This window comes from Schistocerca serialis, chromosome 4 (genome assembly GCF_023864345.2).
Source record: "Schistocerca serialis cubense isolate TAMUIC-IGC-003099 chromosome 4, iqSchSeri2.2, whole genome shotgun sequence".
Taxonomy (NCBI): domain Eukaryota; kingdom Metazoa; phylum Arthropoda; class Insecta; order Orthoptera; family Acrididae; genus Schistocerca; species Schistocerca serialis.
This window is the reverse complement of record NC_064641.1, coordinates 329,343,868-329,367,095: the sequence shown is the minus strand read 5'-3', so window position 1 is coordinate 329,367,095 and position 23,228 is coordinate 329,343,868. Positions and strand designations below refer to the sequence as shown.

General features: G+C 44.2%; 1 protein-coding gene across 1 annotated transcript in view; it reads right to left on the bottom strand.

Annotated features, from left to right (window-relative positions):
* LOC126473781 (solute carrier family 22 member 7-like) overlaps nucleotides 1-6,048 on the bottom strand; it is a 162,750-nt gene extending 156,702 nt beyond the window's left edge. Inside the window, exon 1 of the mRNA XM_050101048.1 lies at nucleotides 5,796-6,048. Coding sequence (XP_049957005.1) covers nucleotides 5,796-6,019 — 224 coding nt within the window. The 5' untranslated portion in view covers nucleotides 6,020-6,048. The remainder of the gene's footprint in view (nucleotides 1-5,795) is intronic.
* Nucleotides 6,049-23,228: the final 17,180 nt, after the last annotated feature.

Sequence of the window (23,228 nt, the reverse complement as noted above, 5' to 3'; positions counted from 1 at the left end):
AGTGTTACCAACGAAAGGAAGAAAAGCTAAAGATTGTTCCGGCATGTTCTCTTCTTTATTCACTTCCTGCTTCCTAGTTTTAACTGTTAGTGACCTGTTAATCTGCCGGATGGAATACCCATTTCCGCTGAATACAGTCTTTAGATGGGCGAGTTCTTGAGGTAAACTATCTAGATCTGAGACAGTATGAGCTCTATGAACAATTGTTTTAAACAAACTCATGGTTTGCGATGGGTGATGGCAACTCGATGCTTGCAGGTACAAATCAGTATGAGTGGGTTTCCGGTAAACCGAATGCCCTAGAGAACCATCATTCTTCCTTCGAACCAGGACATCCAAGAAAGGCAAACAACCATCTTCCTCTATTTCCATGGTGAACAGGATGTTGCTATGAATGGAGTTGAGGTGATGTAGAAACTCCATTAATTTATCTTCTCCATGAGGCCACACACTATGAAAATGTCATCCACATACCGCCAAAAAACTGTTGGCTTCAGGGCAGCTGATTCAAGCGCTCTCTCTTCAAAATCCTCCATAAAAAGGTTGGCCACCAAAGGAGACAGGGGACTACCCATGGCGACACCGTCAGTCTGTTCAAAATATTCTTGATCAAACATAAAATAAGTTGAGGAAAGAGCGTGCCTGAACAAAGTAGTGATATCAACAGGAAACATGTTACCAATCAGTGTCAAAGAACCTGCAAGAGGAACTTTTGTAAAAAGTGAGACCACATCAAAACTTACATTATGAAGGACCATCTGTGAGAAACTGCATGCTCGTTACCAGGCTGATCGTAACAATTTTTCCTCGAACAGCCTCACAGGTGATGAAACATGACGTCACCACTTCGAACCGTAAACGAGACGCCAATTCATGGAGCGGCGGTACACCATCCCTTCTCCGAAAAGAAGTCCAAAGCCGCATCTTCAGCCGGTAAAGTCATGGCGACGAACTCTTGAGACTCTGAAACGGTTGTTCTGTTTGATGCCCTCCTTCATGGTGTCGCGATCAACGCTGAAGCGTTTTGTGCTACCTGCAGGAAACTGAAGAAACGTTTTCAGCTTGTTCCTTGCCACAAAAATGGCAAACGAATTGAATTCGATTCCGCTTCCTCATCCACCTTCCTGTTTGTCCGGGTCTCGCACTTCCATCTGTTTGACCCAGTGGTCTGCAGGAAGCATAACGTGGATGATGGGAAGGTTACTGATGCAGCAAGACGTTGGCTGCGGCGACGACCAGTAGAGTGGCACCATGCGAGCATATAGGCCCTCCCAGCAAGGTGGCGCAAGGCCGTCTCATTGAATGGAGATTATGTTCAAAAATAGGGTACTGTAGACAAAAGAGAGGGGAATAATTTGGTGTATTGGAATCCTGAATAAAATCAGTCTGCTTTCAGAAAAAAATGTGTTGCATTATTTATCGAACACCTCTCTTAATTGTATTGATGTAATGCCATTTCGTTTGAACGTTGAATCGGAGTCTGCATTTTATATTTCGTTCTTTGCTTTGCACTAATATCACTCTATATATAAATAAAAAATAATGTATTCGAGGCGGTGGCACAGATTCTAGATTGAGTTTAATTCGGAGAATTTGGTGGCCAGGGGAGTACGGAAACCTACCATCGTGCTCTTCGAACAAGGCACGTACACTATCAAGTGTGTGACACGTTGCATTGTCCTGCTGGCAGATGCCATATGCTGGGGATAAACAAACTGCACATTCCGGGATGAAATAACCCAAGAATAGATGCATACTTGTGTTGATCCATTATGCCTTCCCGACTGATGATAACATTCCCCATACCATAACGCTCGCTCCTCCTGCCTGGACCCTTCCAACAGTTGTTGAAGGTGTTTATTTGCCTTGAGACGTTTCACGCTGTACACGACAATGGCCACCTGTCTGGCGGAGCATAAAACATGAGATCTGAGAAGGCCATCTCTCACCACTCACTGGAGGGCCGGTAGCGGTAGTAGCGTTCAAATTCCAGCATTCATCACTGATGAGCAGCAGTCACGGCGGGTGCATGAGCACCAGTGTTCGGTGAACGGAAGGCACTATTGGCTACCTCTTGGTTCATCTGGACAGTCAGGTGCTCTACAGTTGCACGTCTATTTGCCTCTACTCATCTCTGCAGCTGTCCTTCTTCCCTGTCATCTATGGCCCATGGTGCACCACAGTTACCTCTTAGTCGCTACTGGATCGCGCCTCTTTACCATGCGGGATGTACTTAAATCTCGGCGGCACGCAGACAGTTTACAAACTTAGCCATTTCGGAAATTCTTCCACCGTTGACCCGGAAGGTAACGATCATGCCCTTGACGTCAGACAAATCGCTCCGTTTCCGTATTACGACGATGACTGCACTATTTTCTGAGTTCCTCGGACTCGCTTTACATACCCTCCACTGCTCGCGATGGCATCTGGCGTCTGTGAGCGATTACGTACTTCGACGTCGAACATAGGCGTCGGTCACATTAATGTGACTGAACCGTGTACTATAACACTGAAAACGATGATAACTGTATCTATCGCCAGTGGAAAGATACTAGGCACATTGGACAAAAAAGTAGCCACGAGACATCACGTTAGTTCCCTGAAACACCACCTCTAGCAGTGATCATGGCTTCAACTCGACGATGAAGAGGCACAGAAGAACGATTCTCCAGGGATACCATATCTGGCTGAAACCACTCACTGAGTCCCACAGAGCTACTAAATTATCGGGAAATTCACTGCTGCGTCTCATCTGCTGCTCCACACAGTCCCAGACATTTTCTACGGGATCAAGATTAACTTAGCGGAGCAATCGTTGTGCTCGTTAAACCAGGAACATATGTATGCGGCCATCTGAACATGGGTGTTGTCATCTTGGAAGGCACGAGTGCCCACTCGTTACTCATCATAAAGACCTAGAAGAAAGGCCAACGCTTGATCAGCAATAATGTTCATATAAACCTCTTGGTTCGTATTCACGGAAATGTAAATGAGTGGGCTCGAGTCACAGTACGAGAAACATACCCGAAACATCACAGAATCGTCTCTATCATCAACTACGCCTTCCACAGAGTGTGGGTTAAATGCCTTTTTGGGCCGTTGGTACATTGGACGCATTGCATCATTTGAAAGGAGGCAGTACCGCTACTTGTCGGACCACACAACACGCCCACAGTCAACCAAAATCCAGCTTCTTTGTTGTTTGGATCATTGAAGACGCAAAACTTCATGTATAGCTGTGAGAAATAGCTATTTTTGAGGCACCCGATTCCAAATGTCCGTTGTCACAGACAAGGTGTAACACTGATCTTCTGCCCCTTTCATTTAGGATATCTTCAACTACACTGTTGTTATGCTATGTTATTTAGCTGGGAGGGGCACACCAATTCGTGTAGACACATTGGACAGTCTAACTGATAAAAAACAAACGTTTAAAATTGTTTCACGATGATGTCTAGGGAAGGATCAAGCACAGTAGCTTTTTTTTCTGCCATACTGTCAGACCTCTGTAGCGTCCCATCTTACTACGTTTCTTTCACTAAAACGACGACCATATTTACATTACTTCACTATCATGACTTACGTGATCGGTGGAGACTCACATGGCCCGCTGGGGCCAGTTCTGCACCATCTACTGCCCTCCGAAGCGAGCAGTGAGTTACTGTAACTGGTTACTCAATTTTGTCCCTTGAACTTATTTGTTGTCGTATTCCCCTCCCTCTCGGTGACTGTGCGGCCTGTCCTGATACGGCAGAATACACAGGAAACGACTAAATACTTGCAGTTAGGCTACGTATTGTACCTCTCACATTTTTTGTCGTGTGACAGCTGCAGAACGAGACCTTAGACGCTTGCCCTAGCGCAAAGGCCGATTTGTTGCACTTCCCATTTGCGGGGGAGGAGCTCTCCGTATCGAACGTAGCATCCATCTGTCTTCAGCTGCTCGTTCCTCGCGATAGTTATGCGTCTTGCTCCTTTCCCCGTTTTAAAAGTATTGTATTACGTTGTTTTTCACTCTTCTGGTATACGGTACGCTTAGCAAACGAAGTACGGGTTCAGTGATCGCTACTTCGTGTTCGAAATTATTAATCTCTTCGTGGACGTGTGATTTTATTCATTCCTTAGAGTACCGAGCAAGGTGGCAGTGCTCAACACATTGGCCTTGCTTTCGGAAGGACGACGGTTCGAATATCCATGCAGCCATCCAGATTTAGGTTTTTCGTGATTTCTCTAAATCGCTTGAGGCAAATGCCGGGACTGTTCCTTCGAAAGGGCAGAGCCTATTTCCTTCCCTATCCTTTCCTAATCTGAGCTTTTGCTCTGCCTGTAATAACTTTGTTGTCGACGGGACGCAACATCTTTTTTCCTTCCTTCCAGTCCATAATACATGATTATGTAATCAACTACATGTATTTTGCTTTTTATTTTTTTATTTGGCTTCATAATTAATCGCTAATCCATAACACATAATTACGTAATCACCTTCATGTACTGTACTTTTAATTGTTTCTCTTGCTCCACGATTAATTACTAGAGCATTTTACCTTACATATTTTACTTATTCTGTCGGTTAATTTATTTTTACCCTCTTCCTGTCTTTCATAGTAACTTATACTACGTATTTCACTTCAAATTTCAATCATTATCTTTGCCCTGTCATTTCATTTAGGTAGTTGATACACCATACCAGGTAATGGGACAGTCCAGTAGATTCGTTGCTAAGATTAGAGGACACAATATGAGATTTGTATATCACGTTTTATTGTAAGAGCCTTACCAATTTCCACTATTTAACTTTCTTTCTTAGTAAATCCATGGCTATCTTCTATTATGCTTCACCTCGTGAAATGTACCTAAGCTCAAGTGATCGAAGACAAAAACAGCGATCAGTCATTGTTGTTGTTGTCTTTACTACAGGGATCTTCAAGATGGCGTAGAGAAACGTCGAAACTGGTCGAATAAATAAATTACTTTTAAAATATAGGAGGCTGAAGGTGTTTTTAATTTCACATGTTATACTGAACAGACGACCTCCCTCAACCGTCTTGTACAAAGATGGACTTATGGAGACGTTTAGACAGTGTTCGCTTTTATCTCATGATACTACTGCTGATACGTATTTCAGTTTGTGAAATTTATGTGATTTGTTAATTTCCATACAAAGAAATGTAGAAATATTTCGAAACATATTTGAAGCATCAGAATTCATTGTTGGAGTGAGAAAGTACCTAGCTGTTCTTCTGTTAGTAGAACTTATAAGGAAATTTCATCCAAACCCTAAATTAAGAGAAAGATGTGATGCATCCTGATAGTGCGAAAATATCGGGCGAAGGGTAGGGAGAAACCGCAAATGAATACGCAAAAGAGAGGTAGAGAAAAAGAGAGCCAGAGAGAGGGAGAGAGAGAGAGAGAGAGAGAGAGAGAGAGAGAAAGAGAGAGAGAGAGAAATGGTTGTTGAGAGCAAAGTGAGTTCTTACCAACTCACCATAGGTGAAATTAGTGTGTGGACGAAAACAATAAAAAAATTTTTCGTTCTCTTCTATTTGACCTACGGAGAAAGTTACATTCTCAGATGCTTCCCTTTAGTCAATTCAGATGTCTTACTGACATTTGCCAGTTGTTCTTCCTAATGTCACAATGTTAGTGTAGGAAATGCTTACAGTTTTTCATATTATTTCTCTCAAAAAGATCGACAAAATTTGATGTAACTCTGATATTTTTAAAAGAGAATATTGTCTCAGCTACAGCAAAGACAGGATGCTGTCAGTTTGTAATTCATTAAATACGAGTCTTACTTGGGGATAGTGACGCTCTTCCACTCATAAAGTGTAAAGTTGGTGTGCTCTCTGCCTGGAACGTGACACCAGTGGTCGGGAGTCTGCATAGCAAAATTGTACGTGTGGACACTCAGTAAGTTGATGATTGGACCAAAGCAATTGAAAACAATGTTTAATCTCTTCTGGAATTTTCCTCTAGAGCCGATAGCGTCCAGGATGTCCTCAAAAGCTGGTACAACCATTAGATCTTGATGGTGTTCGGCAGTCTGCTGGACAGCCTGTAATCGAAGAAGGTATTTTCAACTGCACATCTCAGTAACAAACCTACCTATTGACTGAAAAATTGTGGGTAGGTAATATCGGTGACACTAACTTTACTTGACACCATCTAGAAGTATTTATCAAAATGTGAAAAGAAGTAAAATGCCCTGCATCACCATACATTTATGATAAAGATGATATTGAATTACAAAATTTGAATTACGTGAGTTTTAAATTGATTTCGTTGAATACTGCGTAATGATATGAAAAGAATTATAAATCAGGTGTACACTTTTTGAGAATATTGAACTAAAACAAATGCCACTCGGAGTGGATATTTCAACTACATCGTTCTTGAATTAGAAGTGAAATTTAACGCAATATTCTTTCACTTTGATTCGATCTTCTCCGAAGATTCCGAAAACACCCAAGTGGATCATCTGTAAGCTAATTTCGCTTTCTGACTTCATGTTATATAATTATTTGTGTTTTGACTTCGGCAGAATCGCAAGACTGCTCAACAAATGGTATGGTAATCATCTTGAATTCCCGGTAACACTTATTACTGATGGTGAATTGACCCACATTTGATCCGGCAAATAACTCACCTAATTATTCCACTGTTGTCGCAGTTTCCACCGTCAAATCACGTAGAAACTACTAGAGATCACACAAATAATTTTATTGGCGTATTCGGTGTCTGAAGTAGCCTGTCGCTCATTTGCATGGCGTACAGTGGTTTTCTAGGTGCACCAAGTGCATAGAACGATCAGACACATTCGCCGGTTGTTACAATTCGCTACCCATATTATTACCCCACTTTCTCGGAACGTCTTGAGTACTCTTTCTCTTTGGCTCTAGGCAGGCAGTTCGAGATCCATGTCTGTATCCGTCGTCATCACCGCTGTACCAGCAGACACGTCTCTCAGTTCGCCATCTCCAATGTCTCACGTTTACGACGTTGTTGCAACTTTCTCACCCCCTTCTTAGACGTGGTCTTGAGAATGTTCAATTCTTCTGAGTCTGCTCTATTCGCTTGGACCCTTTGTCGATGCATCTGATGTAACGTGTTATTCATTTGGGTTTGACAACATTACTGTGTTCTTTTTCATTTTTGTAACTTTTCAATATTTCGTTTACTTCTATTTGCGATCAAGCTACGCTTCTAAGCTGAGCAAGTTTATGTACATGTAATGATCACTTTTCTCTCCAGTATTGTTTCTGAGCTGCGAGTAGTTGGTTCAAATGGTTCAAATGGCTCTGAGCACTATGGGACTTAACAGCTGTGGTCATCAGTCCCCTAGAACTTAGAACTACTTAAACATAACTAACCTAAGGACATCACACACATCCATGCCCGAGGCAGGATTCGAACCTGCCACCGTAGCAGTCGCACGGTTCCGGACTGCGCGCCTAGAACCGCGAGACCACCGCGGCCGGCTGCGAGTAGTTATTCGCTCAGCTGGAGACGAAACGAGAAATCCCGGAATGAAGTAAACACGCAATTAACAGAGCGAGGCCATGTACTGATTTTGTAATGTTAAACATATGTGGGCAACACTGTTTCAACAGAAGCGAAGATGATACTATTTAATCATGTACTTATCTTGCAGGGACTTGTAGTGGAACAATTTTGGAGAGTTCTTGATTTTAAGATTGAAATATTTTCCAAATAGTTTAAGTCTTAATACTTAAGTAGACATATTGTATAAGGCATGCAGCTCTCTATTACTTTTTAATTTGGTGGAGTTCTTAGTAATTAGAAGAAAAACAAACTACTGATATTACAGTAACATACACTAGAAGTTATGTTGCAGGTGTTGTAAGAAGAAATTGAGATGTGTCGGAGAACTGAGGAAGCAAATGCTTTGAACATACGGGGGTGTAACTTTAATAGTGGCAACTACTTATTTACAGCTCGTACAAAATAAATACGTGTTTCAAAATTTTACTGACGTTCAAAGTAGTCGCCAGTATTGTGTATAGCCCGTTGCCAGCGATGTGGAAGTCCTAGGATACTCTTAGTAGTGCCAGTTGTGTCGACAGTTCGAGCGGCGCGGTCTATTGCCCGACGAATTCGTAGCAGTTCTGAAGCGAATGCCATGAAGTGTTTCCTTCAGTTTAGAAATCGAGTTGAACTCACGAGGGCTTAAGTCAGGGAGTGCAGTAGGTGGTATAGCATTTAGCAGCCCCATCAGTCAAACAAATCAGTAACAGCTTGCACTGTACGTGCAAAATGATGGTCAGGTTCTGCAAAAAGAGTCATCACTTCTGACTCTATGCTGTTCACTTTTGGAACACAATCTACGACCAGCTTAGAGACAGAAGTGATACAAGTAAGGAAAATTTTTTTTTGTGTTTTGAGTAAAAGTAGTTTGAGCATGACCTTTCTGGCGCGCGCGAATTTATTCACGGCTTTGTCGAGTTGGTTTGACTACTCCACAAACGGTGAACGGCGTTGCTAATGGTGTCTTAATGGCATAAAAGGCTTTCTATGATAATTCGGATACGTGTCAGGTCATACAACTTCATGCTGACTAGATCCCAGGATCGCGCAGATCGTGAGAGGCAGAGGTTAGTTAGACGGGCGTAGATCATCGCATACAGGGCAACTTGAACTTCATAGGATAGAAAATGACGTACAACAAAACGTATCGAATGCAAATCACGAAACCGAACGAAGTGACAATGCAGAGGGAATGGTGGCAATTTCGCGATTGGAATCTCAGGTTGCGACCGCATAAAACCGAACAGATGACGGATCTAGTGGTTCAGAAACAGAATCAGAGGACGTGCAACTTCGGTACGTTGAGCCAAATGTTGTAATTCTGAATCAAACGGGATAGTTTCCTACGGAAAGAATGTGTTTAAGTGCGTTAGCACTATGCACAGAAGTCGGTGCGAAGTCACACGAAAGACGCGAAAGGCAAAGTTTACACGAAATGGTGGCAAAGGACGATGGCGAGGAGTCTGATAGTGTATTCGCAATGTTGAAGCAACTTACTGTAGTTGTCAAGCAAACTAACGCATAGTTAGAAGACTTAAAAACAGAAACAAATGCAGGGTTAGAAGACTAAAAACAGAAACAAATGTTTCTATAAATGATCTCAAATTTGAAACCAATGGAAAAGTTCACAAAAAAGTTAATGAACAGTTTATTAAAAATCCGGAAAGATGCGAGAGACTAGCGCGAACTAATTCAATCGCTTATGGCCGATCAGAAAAAGATTAGTACTGACATTGGCCAGGTGCAGGATGCAGTGTCTAATATCAACCAAAGAGTTGATAATTTAGCACGTAAGGCGTCTGGTAAGGCGCAACAAATCGAGGAAGAACTCAATGTCAGAAAACGTGTCACGCGAGCGGCGTTAAAAAGATTCAATAGATGCATTGTAAACATCGTCTCGAAAAATAAGCAGCATTATGGAAAGATACGTACAGAACTGAAGCATTGTATTGAGAACCATGCAGAAAAAATGGTGAGGCGACGGAATCGACAGTATCATATGACATAGTGGTGGAAAAAAATCCAGAGGTAACCAAGTCCGTTATGCAGTCTTTCGTGTCAGTTGCGGAGACCCAGAAAGGTCATGAGATTCCACCTGTATGTCCACAAGATGTTGAGGCAGTATTTTCCGATCATAAACATAAGCAAATGGTAGAAGTACAGCTGAGAGAGGTGAGCGAAGCAGGTAATGTGCGTTCACAGCAGAGAAAGATGCGTGAAGCGGTAACTGCGCGCATATCAACAGACCGGCAGCCGACCCTTTGTGGTCATATGGAAGGCGCAACAGCGGAAACGATGCAAACTGTCAGTCGTATGAACAATTTAAGTCTGCATTCTTGGAGCGATACTGGTCCGTGGAAACCCAAAATAGGATTAAATATGAACTGTTACAGAAGGCGTCATTTGAAAATTCGGGAGAAAAGAAGCCAGTTAGAACGACGCGATAACAGAGCAGTTTACTGCGCCACACATACCAAATTCTCAATTTTCGAGTTACGGTACAACAGTTCATATACCGCTGGTCAATATGAAGCAAGTACAAAGACAAAACACTGATCCAGTAACGTGAAATTTAAACATATCTTCCAGTCCGATACACGAAGAAAGGTATGGTTTAGATAATTGCACCTCCCTACGTAGATGCGATGCTAGATGGCACTCAAACATGTCGTCTCAGGATCCAAATGCGATAGTAAGAATAAAGGAAAACATGACACAATTGGAGGGAACGGAAAATGTTGCGAAAACACAAACGCCATATGGTGCAATAGAAAAATTTGACAATGATCATATTTTGACAGTCAGAAATTTTCAACATTACAAAGAAAACGGGAACGTCTTGCACCCCCGCAGGTTTATACATCAGTTCCAAAACGGTTTACCAGAACACTGGTCACTTAGCCATAAACTTGATTTCATTTGTGGTCATATGGAAGGCGCAACAGCGGAAACGATGCAAACTGTCAGTCGTATGAACAATTTAAGTCTGCATTCTTGGAGCGATACTGGTCCGTGGAAACCCAAAATAGGATTAAATATGAACTGTTACAGAAGGCGTCATTTGAAAATTCGGGAGAAAAGAAGCCAGTTAGATTTTTGAAGAAATGACGAAAAAGAATCAGTCTTTAGACAATCCATACAGTGATTGGGAACTGATATATGTGTTCACAATGAAGTTACCCTTGCGTTATCAGCAATCGTTGGTTAGCAGAGCTGGAGATAATATATATGCATTTAAAGGGATGTTAAGAGAACCTAAATTCATCTTCAGTGAAGATGACGGGAAGAAACAACGTGCACTGAGAGGAACCAATGGTAGGGGGAATAATAGCAAACGATTGGCTTTAATAATGCTTACAATGGCAATAGTGACATTGGGGATGGTAATCGTTTTGGGAAGAATAGTAATCGTCCATGGGATAATAATGCCTATGGTTTCGGCAACTCATAGAGGTCAAACAATAACTGTGGTTTTGATGAGCCGCGGAATTACAATAATGGCTTTGATTCCAGAAATTATGGTAGTAACAATAATTCGCCATATGATCACCATGCAAACGAAGCAAGAAGGTTTAGAGGTTTTCCACTACAAAACCCAAATTATTCGGGTGGAACTACAATGCCTAGAACGCAGAAAGGTTGGGAGAATCAGACTTCAGCAGGACAATACAGGCGGGATGAACCGGTACAGGGGGTCGAGATGAGGCCACCAAACCCTGGTAAGAAACAGAATTGTCGAGATGAGAGGTACGCATACCAGTCACAAGAGATTCAGTCGCCAAATGAAGTTGTTTTTATAATTAAATATGTAAATAGACTTAGCCGGCCGGTGTGGCCGTGCGGTTCTAGGCTCTACAGTCTGGAACCGCGCGACCGCTACGGTTGCAGGTTCCAATCCTGCCTCGGGCATGGATGTGTGTGATGTCCTTAGGTTAGTTAGGTTTAAATAGTTCTAAATTCTAGGGGACTGATGACCTCAGATGTTAAGTCCCATAGTGCTCAGAGCCATTTGAGTTTTTTTGATGTAGTTAATTTATACGAAACCGAGAGAGGAATGGTATACCAAGAGGATAATGCACCATTGGCAATACCAATATTGATACACAAGTCAGATAATGTTCATAGGACAGGGACTCATCCGGAAAATAGTTAAATTCCCACCAGTACCCAGAGTACAACATCAACATCTAGTACAATTGGCACTGAACAATTTGAAGGCTTTGGGCTTGCACTATGTGAATCACTTGAAGGTGTATAAAGGGTAAAACAGTAAATATTAACTCCATTAGAAAAATTACATGTATCAAATATCCAGATTCCAATATGAGCAAAATCTAGAAGTCAAAGAGTAGGGAAGCTAAGAAAATGCATACAAATAAAAAAAAATTAATTTGTACTTACTAAAATATATTAGTTAAATTTCTCAATATTTCAAGAAGATAGTTGTGAAGGAAGAACGATAAAGTAAGAACTAATGTAACTCTTCTGGAGAAGAAATATGTTATGGAGGATAAGCAGAAAGAAAGGAGGAACAAAAAGATTACCATGTGGATAATTTGACGAAATAGTAGTAGATTCTCTCTTAAAATGTGGTGTAAAATAGAAAGAAGTTGATTTTTTGTAGATGAAAGGAAGCCAAGAAAATGAGTGTGTAAAGACTTAGGTAAGAAGGAAATTTTCATTTGTGGCTTGTTCCGTCGCAGACGGTGGACACATTTAGTTGAGGAGATATTGTGGAGGGAAATGAGAAGCATTTATGATTTGTGGAAGTTACCACAAGTTGATATTAAACGGAGATGTGTGGGAAATAGATATAAAAGAATGATAGGAGATAAAAATTAAGAGAGTACTAAGGAAAGTGTGAAACATGTTATTTCTTGGAAGGATGTAGAGGGAGGGAAGGGAGTTGAACACAGGGATGATTTCAATAAGAAAGAGTAAGACAGGGGGAGAAAGTAACATGAAAGTCTACTGTTTAGAAGAAGGAGAAAGAGGTAATTGTAATTAAGAAAAGTACAAGCTCTAGAACAATTCAGTAGGACAAAAATGGAAATTTATGGTAAGGTCTTATGGGACCAAACCGCTGAGGTCATCAGTCCCTAAGCTTACACACTACTTAATTTAACTTGAACTAACTTACGCTAAGAACGTCACACATATCCATGCCCGAGGGAGGACTGAAACCTCCGACGCGGGAAGCCGCGCGGTCCGTGGTAAGATGCCTCAGACCGCTCGGTTACGCCGCGCGCCACCAGTAGGACAGCGGAGACAGATTTGGAAAGAAAAAAAGAGATATATTGTATTTTAAAGTTCTGTTACAGCTTATGCCGAAAAGAAGAGACTGCCGAGAAAAATACGATGGAGTCGGAGTCAAGGTGCGGAGTTTTTATAATATGATGTACCTGTAGTTAAAAGAAAAACCAGACCTACTAATACACTAACCTTCATCACCGTCAAATTGCCTCTTACTATCCATCGTGGTGAAGATGAGGAAACCACTACCTTTATACTAATTTAAAAATGGGGGAAAGAAAATGTTCATATAGAATGGAGATAAAAGCGGTAAGTTATGAAGAGTATAATAAGGAGAATTTTATGTATAGTTTAAATATGGAAGTTCTGTGAAGTATCTTAGTAGTTTAGTGTTTGTAAAGCTTGTAATGTATCTTAAGGGAGAAATAGTTGTGAAAAGATAGGTAGTAATACCATGTAAATTAGGGATGTAAGATGGACAAATGTGTGCACAATGTTCTATTATACATGACGTCATCAAGCACGATACATCATCATTGCGGTCAGATCGACAGCAGAACTAGTAGAGCGGTTTGGCATGAGAGGAACGACCATTGAGTGTGGGTGCCTGGTATGTCAACTTTCGAGACGACGAAAGGAAATGTCTTGGTGGAAGCAAAAGTTTCAGAGGATAACACCTCTCGGAAAATGTATGGGGATCTACGACGAATCCTGGATGCAGTCAACATGTACCATGACGTGATCTTTATTCATGTGAAAGTCACATGCGATCTTCAGAACAACAGTTTTGCTATAGTGCTAGATCCTTAGCATAAGGAGATATGAGGGACGTCCACCAAACCGGAATGGAGGCAGACATGTTACATAAAGGACGAACAAATATTTGAATTCACCGGAAAAAGAAGAGGTGCATATCTGTAACCCAAGATACAGAACGGCTGAAATTATCGTCATACCATACGGAAGCCAGTGACTGCGAAACATTCCCCGAACACCCATGGGAGTAAGCAAGAGAACGATGGAAGACTGTCCAATCTATCCAGATGAACAACCTGATACAATATAGGCTACACAACGATTTGAAAGAAAATAACATAAGAATGGATTATACAACAACGAGGTTAAGCAGGTCTTAAATCCCAATTCCCGGTCCAGAGAAGAACGAAGGCACAAGTGAGAAGACAGCAATATGCAACAAGAAAAGAAGATTCAGTGCAGAAGATTAGGAAGAAACCTTTCTAAATACCATTCCATATAAGACCATTATTGCATCTACCTAACTACAAAGGATCGAATTTTAATTGTTCCAGCAATACGAATGTCCGATATTCCTTATGGCAAATTGCAACACTTTCAAATGAACACACCGAGAGATGGGAAATGACTATTCGTATATAAAACAGGAGGCAGATTAACTAACGATGGATTGGCATAAAGATTCGAGGATTGACGAAGAATACAAGTTTTTATGCTGCTAATTATAGATCTATAATATAATTTTGTCATGGGTACATGTAGAATGGAACAAAGGCAATCAAGCATTCACAATACACTCAAACCTTCTGCAATCTTTCTCTCTGCCGACTTCCATTTCATGCTCAGAGGAGACACATCGAGGCACATGAAGATGAGAATGACGACTTCAGTGAGCCACATTGCATAAAAAAATTAAGTACGAGAATAAAACACAAGTATTGAAAAGGGGAGGATAATTTTAAATGAAGTGTTCCTGAACTTCAGGACATCTCTATCATCATTTAACGTAAGTCTTGACGTCAAAAAAAAATCAGACTCAGAATCTCTAACTTGTTTAAATTTTATATTAAAATATAGACAATCATAGAATAGAAAGAAAAGGCTTCATAGTACTTAAATAATGGTATTAAATCAGAAAACTAGGAAAACCACGTAAAATTTTGGAAAAACATTTCTTTAGTGCTCAAATCAGTAATATATGCTATATCAATTGCGGTGGAAAGATAACAAAAAAGAGGCTGAAAGAAAAACTATTTCATTATGCCATATTAAAATGGAGAGTGGGTCAATATAAATATACAACAATTGCTACACTCAGCAGTTGAGAACAATTTTGAACTGACTTCAATCAATTTCTCAGTTGTCGATTGATCCAGCGCAAAATTGAACATGGAAGGAGGAGGATATGTAAGATGGTAGCTTGAATGAATATCAGTTTCGCACTTTACATGAGATTTTATACATCGTAACAAGTAGAAGGATATGTCACCTGACATACTTTGGTGATAATGGGCAGATTTGCCTATCAAAATGTACAGTATGTAATGCAAAGGAATGACAATCGATTCGATGGTATTAACACACCGAACCCAAATCCTGCTTGTCAATGAGCAAAAGGCAAAAATAGCTGCTGGAAGAAACCTTTTAGTTTTTGGGGCAGACGCGAATTGCGCCACCATGGCTACCGAGAGGAAAGTCCGTTGTTTTCGGAGTATGGCTCTGTCGCATCGAACTGCATCTGTACGCCTTGTACGCAAGTTTTCCGCCAAGGTGCCGACGATTAGTCGATCGAATGCTGTTTCCTGATTTTGACCTGGGCATCTGTCCAGTTGAGAAGGCCGTGAGCTGCCATAAATGCTGATGTACTGTCCCGTGCAGCGTGAGCACAGTGGAGCTCACATCTGGAGACAGTGTGAATGCCCGTTGTAGTGTATTGCGTCCGCAGCTCGTGGTCGTGAGGTAACGTTCTCGCTTCCCACGCTCGGGTTCCCGGGTTCGATTCCCGGCGGGGTCAGGGATTTTCTCTGCCTCGTGATGACCGGGTTTTGTGTGATGTCCTTAGGTTAGTTAGGTTTAAATAGTTCTAAGTTCTAGGGGACTGATGACCATAGATGTTAAGTCCCATAGTGCTCAGAGCCATTTGAACCATTTTTTTATCCGGTGAGCGGTCGGATTTGTTTTTTTTTTTTTTTTGTAATTATTGTATACATATTTTTTTTGTTATCTGGAGAGATTACTTGGCGCTTAAAATTGGCTTTACCGTATGGGCTGATTCATAACAGTGCCAGTTCACACAATTCTTTTTTACTGTGTGTATTGGGGTTTGTATTTTGTAATTGTTGTGATACATAAATTTCCTGTAAACTGGAGAGATTAGTTAACATTTAAAATTGTCCTTACGTGTGGGCTGATTTATGCCAGTGGCAGTTACACATGATTCCTTTTACTGTGTGCAGTCAGATTTGTATTTTGTAACTACTGAGATACATAAATTTACTGTTAACTGGAGAAATTAGTTAACGCTTAAAATGGTCTTGTTGGCTTGTAGTGATGTTACTTCAAAACCTTGTGGGCTGATATGTCAGTGACATTTCACACATAACTTTCCGCTGTGTGCGTTCGGATTTGTATGTTGTACTACTGAAATTTAACGTTCTCTATTTCTGCTGTAGGCATACAGTGTGCCTGGTAATGGTTTCTATATGGGTCGCGCTATTGAATTTCACGACCTGTATTATGTCTGCCAGTCAAAGGTTTTTGTATGGATCGTGATCAGACAAGGTAACAGGTTAAAGAGTTCCTGTATTTGAAACAAAGCCCTAGGTCCATCATATTTCGGGCTTGCAGCCGGATCACGTTAACATCTTGGCACGATATTTCGGCTAACAAACATGCAGCCATCTTCAGGTGAGTACGAGACTAAAGATTACTGTTTTTTTCTCTTTACTGTGATTTTTATCACCTTACACAAGGCGGGCTGTCAGCAGCTGAGTACGCCGCTCTTCAGCCTTGAGGTTTACAGTAAGTAATACATAGAGGGGGCACAGAGAATACAATCAAAACGGCGGGCAAAACAATGTAGACACTAAAAAACAAAAAACATGGAGCCGTTCACGCTGGACGAGAAAACATCACTGACACTAGTTGACACAGCGCACAAAACATGGATGATGGCGACGGTACACGTGAACAGTGGTGGTGTGACGGCGAACAAACACTAAACACAAACGAAGGCACACACACGAGACACTGATGGCGATGACCTTCGGCGTGCAAATGTTCACTGTGCGTGTGCGAGTCCGGGGACCTGCCAAGAGAGGAGGAGGAGGAAGGGGAGTGGGAGAGCGAGAGGGGAGAGCAGAGATGCCACGGGCAGGGGATATAGGGGAAGGGAGGAAGGGGGAGGGGAATCCTGGGGGAAGAGGGGTGGAGGGAGGAGACGGGGGAAAAGGAAAGAGAAGAGAAGGAAAGAGAAGGGAGGGAGGGTGCCTAAAGGAAAGGACATCGGAAGTGGGGGGTGGGGCAGGGTCAAAGTTGATAGGAGGGGTAGATGGAGGGGAGGAGGACATCATCAGGGATGGGGAGCTGGTGGAAGCCACCTTGGGAGAGGGTAAGGAGGGTTGAGAGATGGAGACCGGGTGGGACGTGGGAGTACAGGTGCGGCAGCAAGTGGGGGTGGGAGAGGATCGGGGAGATTAGCAGGTGAGGAGGATTGAGTTTACGGGAGGTGTACAGGATCCGTATTCTTTCAAGGAAAAGGAGGAGGTGGGGGAAGGGGATGAGATCGTACAGGATCCACGTGGGGGAGGGGAGACGGATGCGATAGGCGAGGCAGAGAGCATGGCGTTCAAGGATTTGGAGGGATTTGTAAAAGGTAGGGGGGGGCAGAGATCCAAGCCAGATGGGCATAACAAAGGATAGGGCGGATGAGGGATTTATAGGTGTGGAGGATGGTGGAGGGGTCCAGACCCCACGTACGGCCGGAGAAGAGCTTGAGGAGACTGAGTCGGGAGCGTGCCTTGGCTTGGATGGTCCAGAGATGGGGGTCCAGGAGAGGCAACGGTCGAGGGTGACGCCAAGGTACTTAAGGGTGGGAGTGAGGGCGATAGGACGGCCATAGATGGTGAGATAGAAATCAAGGAGGCGGAAGGAAGGGGTGGTTTTGCCTACAATGATCGCCTGGATTTTGGAGGGATTGACCTTGAGCAACCACTGGTTGCACCAAGCAGTGAACCGCTCAATATGGGATTGGAGAAGGTGTTGGGAGCGCTGAAGGGTGGGGGCAAGGGCAAGGAAGGAGGTGTCATCGCAAACTGGAGAAGGTGGACGGTGGGGTGACAGCGGCGGCATGTCTACCGTGTACAAAAGGTACAGAAGGGGGGAGAGGACGGAGCCTTGGGGCACACCAGCGGAGGGGAAAAAGGTGTAGGAATCTGTGTTATGGATGGTGACATAGGAAGGACGGCGGGAGAGAAAGGAGCTGATCAGACGGACGTAGTTAATGGGAAGGGCGAAGGTTTGGAGCTTGAAGAGGAGATCGGAATGCCATACACGGTCATAAGCACGTTCGAGGTCCAGGGAGAGGAAGATTGCGGAGTGACGGGAATTAAGCTGGTCAGAAAGGAGATGAGTGAGGTGAAGGAGAAGGTCGTCGGAAGAGAAGGACGGCCGAAAGCCACACTGGGTAACGGGAAGGAGGCGGTGTTGGCGGAGATGCTGGTTGATGCGTCGGGTGAGGATAGACTCCAGGACCTTGCTGAAGACCGAGGTAAGACTGATGGGACGGTAGGAGGAGACGGCGGACGGCGGTTTGTCAGGTTTAAGGAACATGAGGATATGGGAGGTTTTCCACAGTTCGGGGTAGTAACTGGTGGACAGGACTACATTGTAGAGCCTGGCCAGGATGGAGAGGAAAGAGACAGGAGCTTCATGAAGGTGATGGTAGGTGACACGATCGTGATCAGGAGCGGTGTTGCGTTTTGTGCGGAGTGTAGCAATGAGATCCTGTGTAGTGATAGGGGCATTGAGTAACGTGTGTGCAATGTTGCCCAAGTACTGGAAACCAGGAGCGAGGGGAGGGACAGAGGTGTCAGTTCAATCGCGGATATCCGGGAAGAGGGAGTAATCGAATTGGGGATCATCGGGTAGGGAAAATACATCGGAGAGGTAGGAGGCAAAGTGATTGGCCTTACTAAGGGTGTCAGGGAAAGGGTGATCATCATGGAGAAGAGGATAGTAGGGGGAGGGTTTAGTTCCGGTAAGGCGACGGAAGGCTGACCAGAACTTGGACGAGTTGATAGGTAGGGTAGCATTTAAACGGGTGCATGTCTGTCGCCAGTCCCAGCGTTTCTTAGCCGCGAGCAAATTACGAATATGTCGCTGTGGTTGCTGGTGGCGTCGTAGTGTGTCCGGGTCATGTGTGCGCAGGAAGGCACGAGAGACGGCGGGATTCACAGAGGAGGAGGACGGCCTGTAGGGGTAAGGTAGGACGGTGGGGGTGGATGGCGACAGTAGGGACATGGGCCGCCACGGCCTCAGACAAGGTCTGCTGGAGAAAGGAGGCGGCATGGGTGACATCATTGGCATTGGGGTGGTGGTAGGTGAAAGGGTGGCTATCGACCTGGGTGGAGAGGGTATCCCGGTAGGCATTCCAGTTGGCACGGGAATAGTCATGGACATACTTAGGGGGAGGGTCATTACGAGAGCGACGACAGTCTGAAACGGTGAGTAGGACAGGGAGATATCCGCTAACAATAGGCTCCAGGACATCCACCGTTATGTGGCCAAGGAGGTTGGGGAGGAGAGGATAACATCGGGAGTGGAGTTGGATTCGGGACAGGTGTGCTGGGGAATGGGGATGAGGTCGCCTTGAAGGGAGGAGAGGAACCGATGCCACCGCCGTAACTGGGCAGCGGAAAAGATTACTGGTGCGCGTCGTTCTACACTCCTGGAAATTGAAATAAGAACACCGTGAATTCATTGTCCCAGGAAGGGGAAACTTTATTGACACATTCCTGGGGTCAGATACATCACATGATCACACTGACAGAACCACAGGCACATAGACACAGGCAACAGAGCATGCACAATGTCGGCACTAGTACAGTGTATCCACCTTTCGCAGCAATGCAGGCTGCTATTCTCCCATGGAGTCGATCGTAGAGATGCTGGATGTAGTCCTGTGGAACGGCTTGCCATGCCATTTCCACCTGGCGCCTCAGTTGGACCAGCGTTCGTGCTGGACGTGCAGACCGCGTGAGACGACGCTTCATCCAGTCCCAAACATGCTCAATGGGGGACAGATCCGGAGATCTTGCTGGCCAGGGTAGTTGACTTACACCTTCTAGAGCACGTTGGGTGGCACGGGATACATGCGGACGTGCATTGTCCTGTTGGAACAGCAAGTTTCCTTGCCGGTCTAGGAATGGTAGAACGATGGGTTCGATGACGGTTTGGATGTACCGTGCACTATTCAGTGTCCCCTCGACGATCACCAGTGGTGTACGGCCAGTGTAGGAGATCGCTCCCCACACCATGATGCCGGGTGTTGGCCCTGTGTGCCTCGGTCGTATGCAGTCCTGATTGTGGCGCTCACCTGCACGGCGCCAAACACGCATACGACCATCATTGGCACCAAGGCAGAAGCGACTCTCATCGCTGAAGACGACACGTCTCCATTCGTCCCTCCATTCACGCCTGCCGCGACACCACTGGAGGCGGGCTGCACGATGTTGGGGCGTGAGCGGAAGACGGCCTAACGGTGTGCGGGACCGTAGCCCAGCTTCATGCAGACGGTTGCGAATGGTCCTCGCCGATACCCCAGGAGCAACAGTGTCCCTAATTTGCTGGGAAGTGGCGGTGCGGTCCCCTACGGCACTGCGTAGGATCCTACGGTCTTGGCGTGCATCCGTGCGTCGCTGCGGTCCGGTCCCAGGTCGACGGGCACGTGCACCTTCCGCCGACCACTGGCGACAACATCGATGTACTGTGGAGACATCACGCCCCACGTGTTGAGCAATTCGGCTGTACGTCCACCCGGCCTCCCGCATGCCCACTATACGCCCTCGCTCAAAGTCCGTCAACTGCACATACGGTTCACGTCCACGATGTCGCGGCATGCTACCAGTGTTAAAGACTGCGATGGAGTTCCGTATGCCACGGCAAACTGGCTGACACTGACGGCGGCGGTGCACAAATGCTGCGCAGCTAGCGCCATTCGACGGCCAACACCGCGGTTCCTGGTGTGTCCGCTGTGCCGTGCGTGTGATCATTGCTTGTACAGCCCTCTCGCAGTGTCCGGAGCAAGTATGGTGGGTCTGACACACCGGTGTCAATGTGTTCTTTTTTCCATTTCCAGGAGTGTATATATACCGAAAATTGGCGCGGCGGCGCCTGCGCAGTGGAGAAGGCTAATACCGCGCCCCCTATCTAATTTGGTGCGCTCTGCAGCAGAAGATCCATCGATTCTACGATTGACAAGGACATCCAGAAACGGCAGACATCTATCTTTTTCGGCCTCCATGGTAAACTGAATATTTCTGTGAATGGAATTCAGATGTTTTAAGAATCCTGCCAGTTTTTCTTCTCCATGGGGCCAAACTACAAATGTGTCATCCACGTAACGCCAGAAGACTTTCGGTTGAAATTCAGCCGACTCGAGTGCCTTCTCTTCAAAGTCCTCCATAAAAAGGTTTGCTACCCTGGAATCGATGAATCTTTGGGGCACTCCGTCTACCGGAAGCCCACACACACAGATCTATATTTGCAGGCGACAAGCTGCCACCACCCTGCACAAACCATGGGTTTGCTGCGTACTCTGGTGCACCGGGCACATGTGGTATCTGATAAGGACAGCCTTCCTAAAGAATTAGAACATTTGCAATCCGTCTTCAGGGAGAATGGATATTCTACACGCCAAATCCGCACAGGTGTAACAAAGAAGAAATGTAAAGAGAAACAAGAAGAAGAAGACAAAGAGGTGGTCAGGTCCAGGGCGTTCCTTCCGTATGTGGGTAACCTCTCCTCTAAAATAGGAAGTATTTTAAAGAAGCATTGTGTTAAAGTGATCTTCCGACCACTTACGAAAATATCGGCTTTGCTTGGCTCTGTGAAGGACGATCTGGGTATGAGGAAGGCGGGTATTTATAACATCCCTTGTCAATGTGGCAAATCCTACATTGGCCAAACTACTCGCACAGTACGGGAAAGATGCGTGGAGCATGAGCGCCACAGACGTCTACTAGAGCCCAACAAATCACCCATAGCAGAACACTGTATTTCGATGGGACACTCCATGGATTATTGTGGAACAAAAATTTTATCGACAACTAGATCTTTTTGGGAATCCATTATCAAGGAGTCCGTGGAGATACGATTGGCAGAAGATCTTATTAATCGAGACGGCGGCTTTCAGATGGATAAAGCATGGGATCCTGTAATTTCTTTAATCGCTTCACAGAGACATTGGTCTGCATCTAGTGCGACGGCTGACGAAAATTGATTTTATACTTTCGACTACCGCGCCTCAGCTGCGCGAAGGCGCTTTACGACAGATAGCGAAAATGTAGGTACACCACTACGCATGCGCGGCCCGCTTCTGCTGCAGAGCGCGCCAAATTAGATAGGGGGCGCGGTATTAGCCTTCTCCACTGCGCAGGCGCCGCCGCGCCAATTTTCGGTATATACAGAACGACGCGCACCAGTAATCTTTAGTCTCGTACTCACCTGAAGATGGCTGCATGTTTGTTAGCCGAAATATCGTGCCAAGATGTCAACGTGAACCGGCTGCAAGCCCGAAATATGATGGACCAATCAATACGCCGGGAAAACTTCAAGATATACAAAGCTCTAGGTGTTAGACAATTTGGTGTTAAATTGTTCCTTCTCATTTTACAAAGTGTAGCATTGTATTCGGATGATTCGGATGCTTCAGTTACAGCAAAGTTGTTTGAGATGCACTAGGATAGACCACTGCCTTGCGGTCGATGTTTGATTATCTAACTGGCGTGAATCCGGGAGAGCGTAAAAACTGGTTCCATGGCCTGCTAGCCTGTGTGACAAAAGGTATATTTGTTGATCCACTGTTTTAATTACTTTATCAACAAAGAGTTTCGTTGTGTTCAGAGCGCAAGATTAATTACTGTTGAGACTTGGCGCTTCCTCGGATGCCCATTTCATATATTTTGTTGGATCCTTCCACCGGTTAAACACGTATTTGTGTAAAATAATAAATTGAGGCATTAACTCAGCAATTAGAGTTGAGGGGCTTGTCATGATTTTGGGTTCCGAACTGTAATTTCAAATTGTCACATGAGCCAATCACTATAAAGTTTAAGCGTTTTCAGGTTCTTCGAACATTTGTCTTGGTTAAGTTATATGAAAAACCTAATGAGTATAAGTCCTTGTTGTGAGCTGTTAGACTTCAAGCAGCTATTGCTGCCAGAACTTACTAGAACAGAGCGTCTCCATACTCTTCATTAAGACACTTTGATTTTATTGTTCATTCAACTAGTAAGTCCTTTCCTACTGGTTATCATGTAACCAGTTTCTGTGACTACAAGCCGAATGTAAATTTCGGAACAGCTGTCAAGTGGGATTTTCTAAATCCTTTTAATTTTTCTAAGGTTGGTTTAATTTCACTTAATGGGTCTTTCATTTATTTGACAAATTATTTT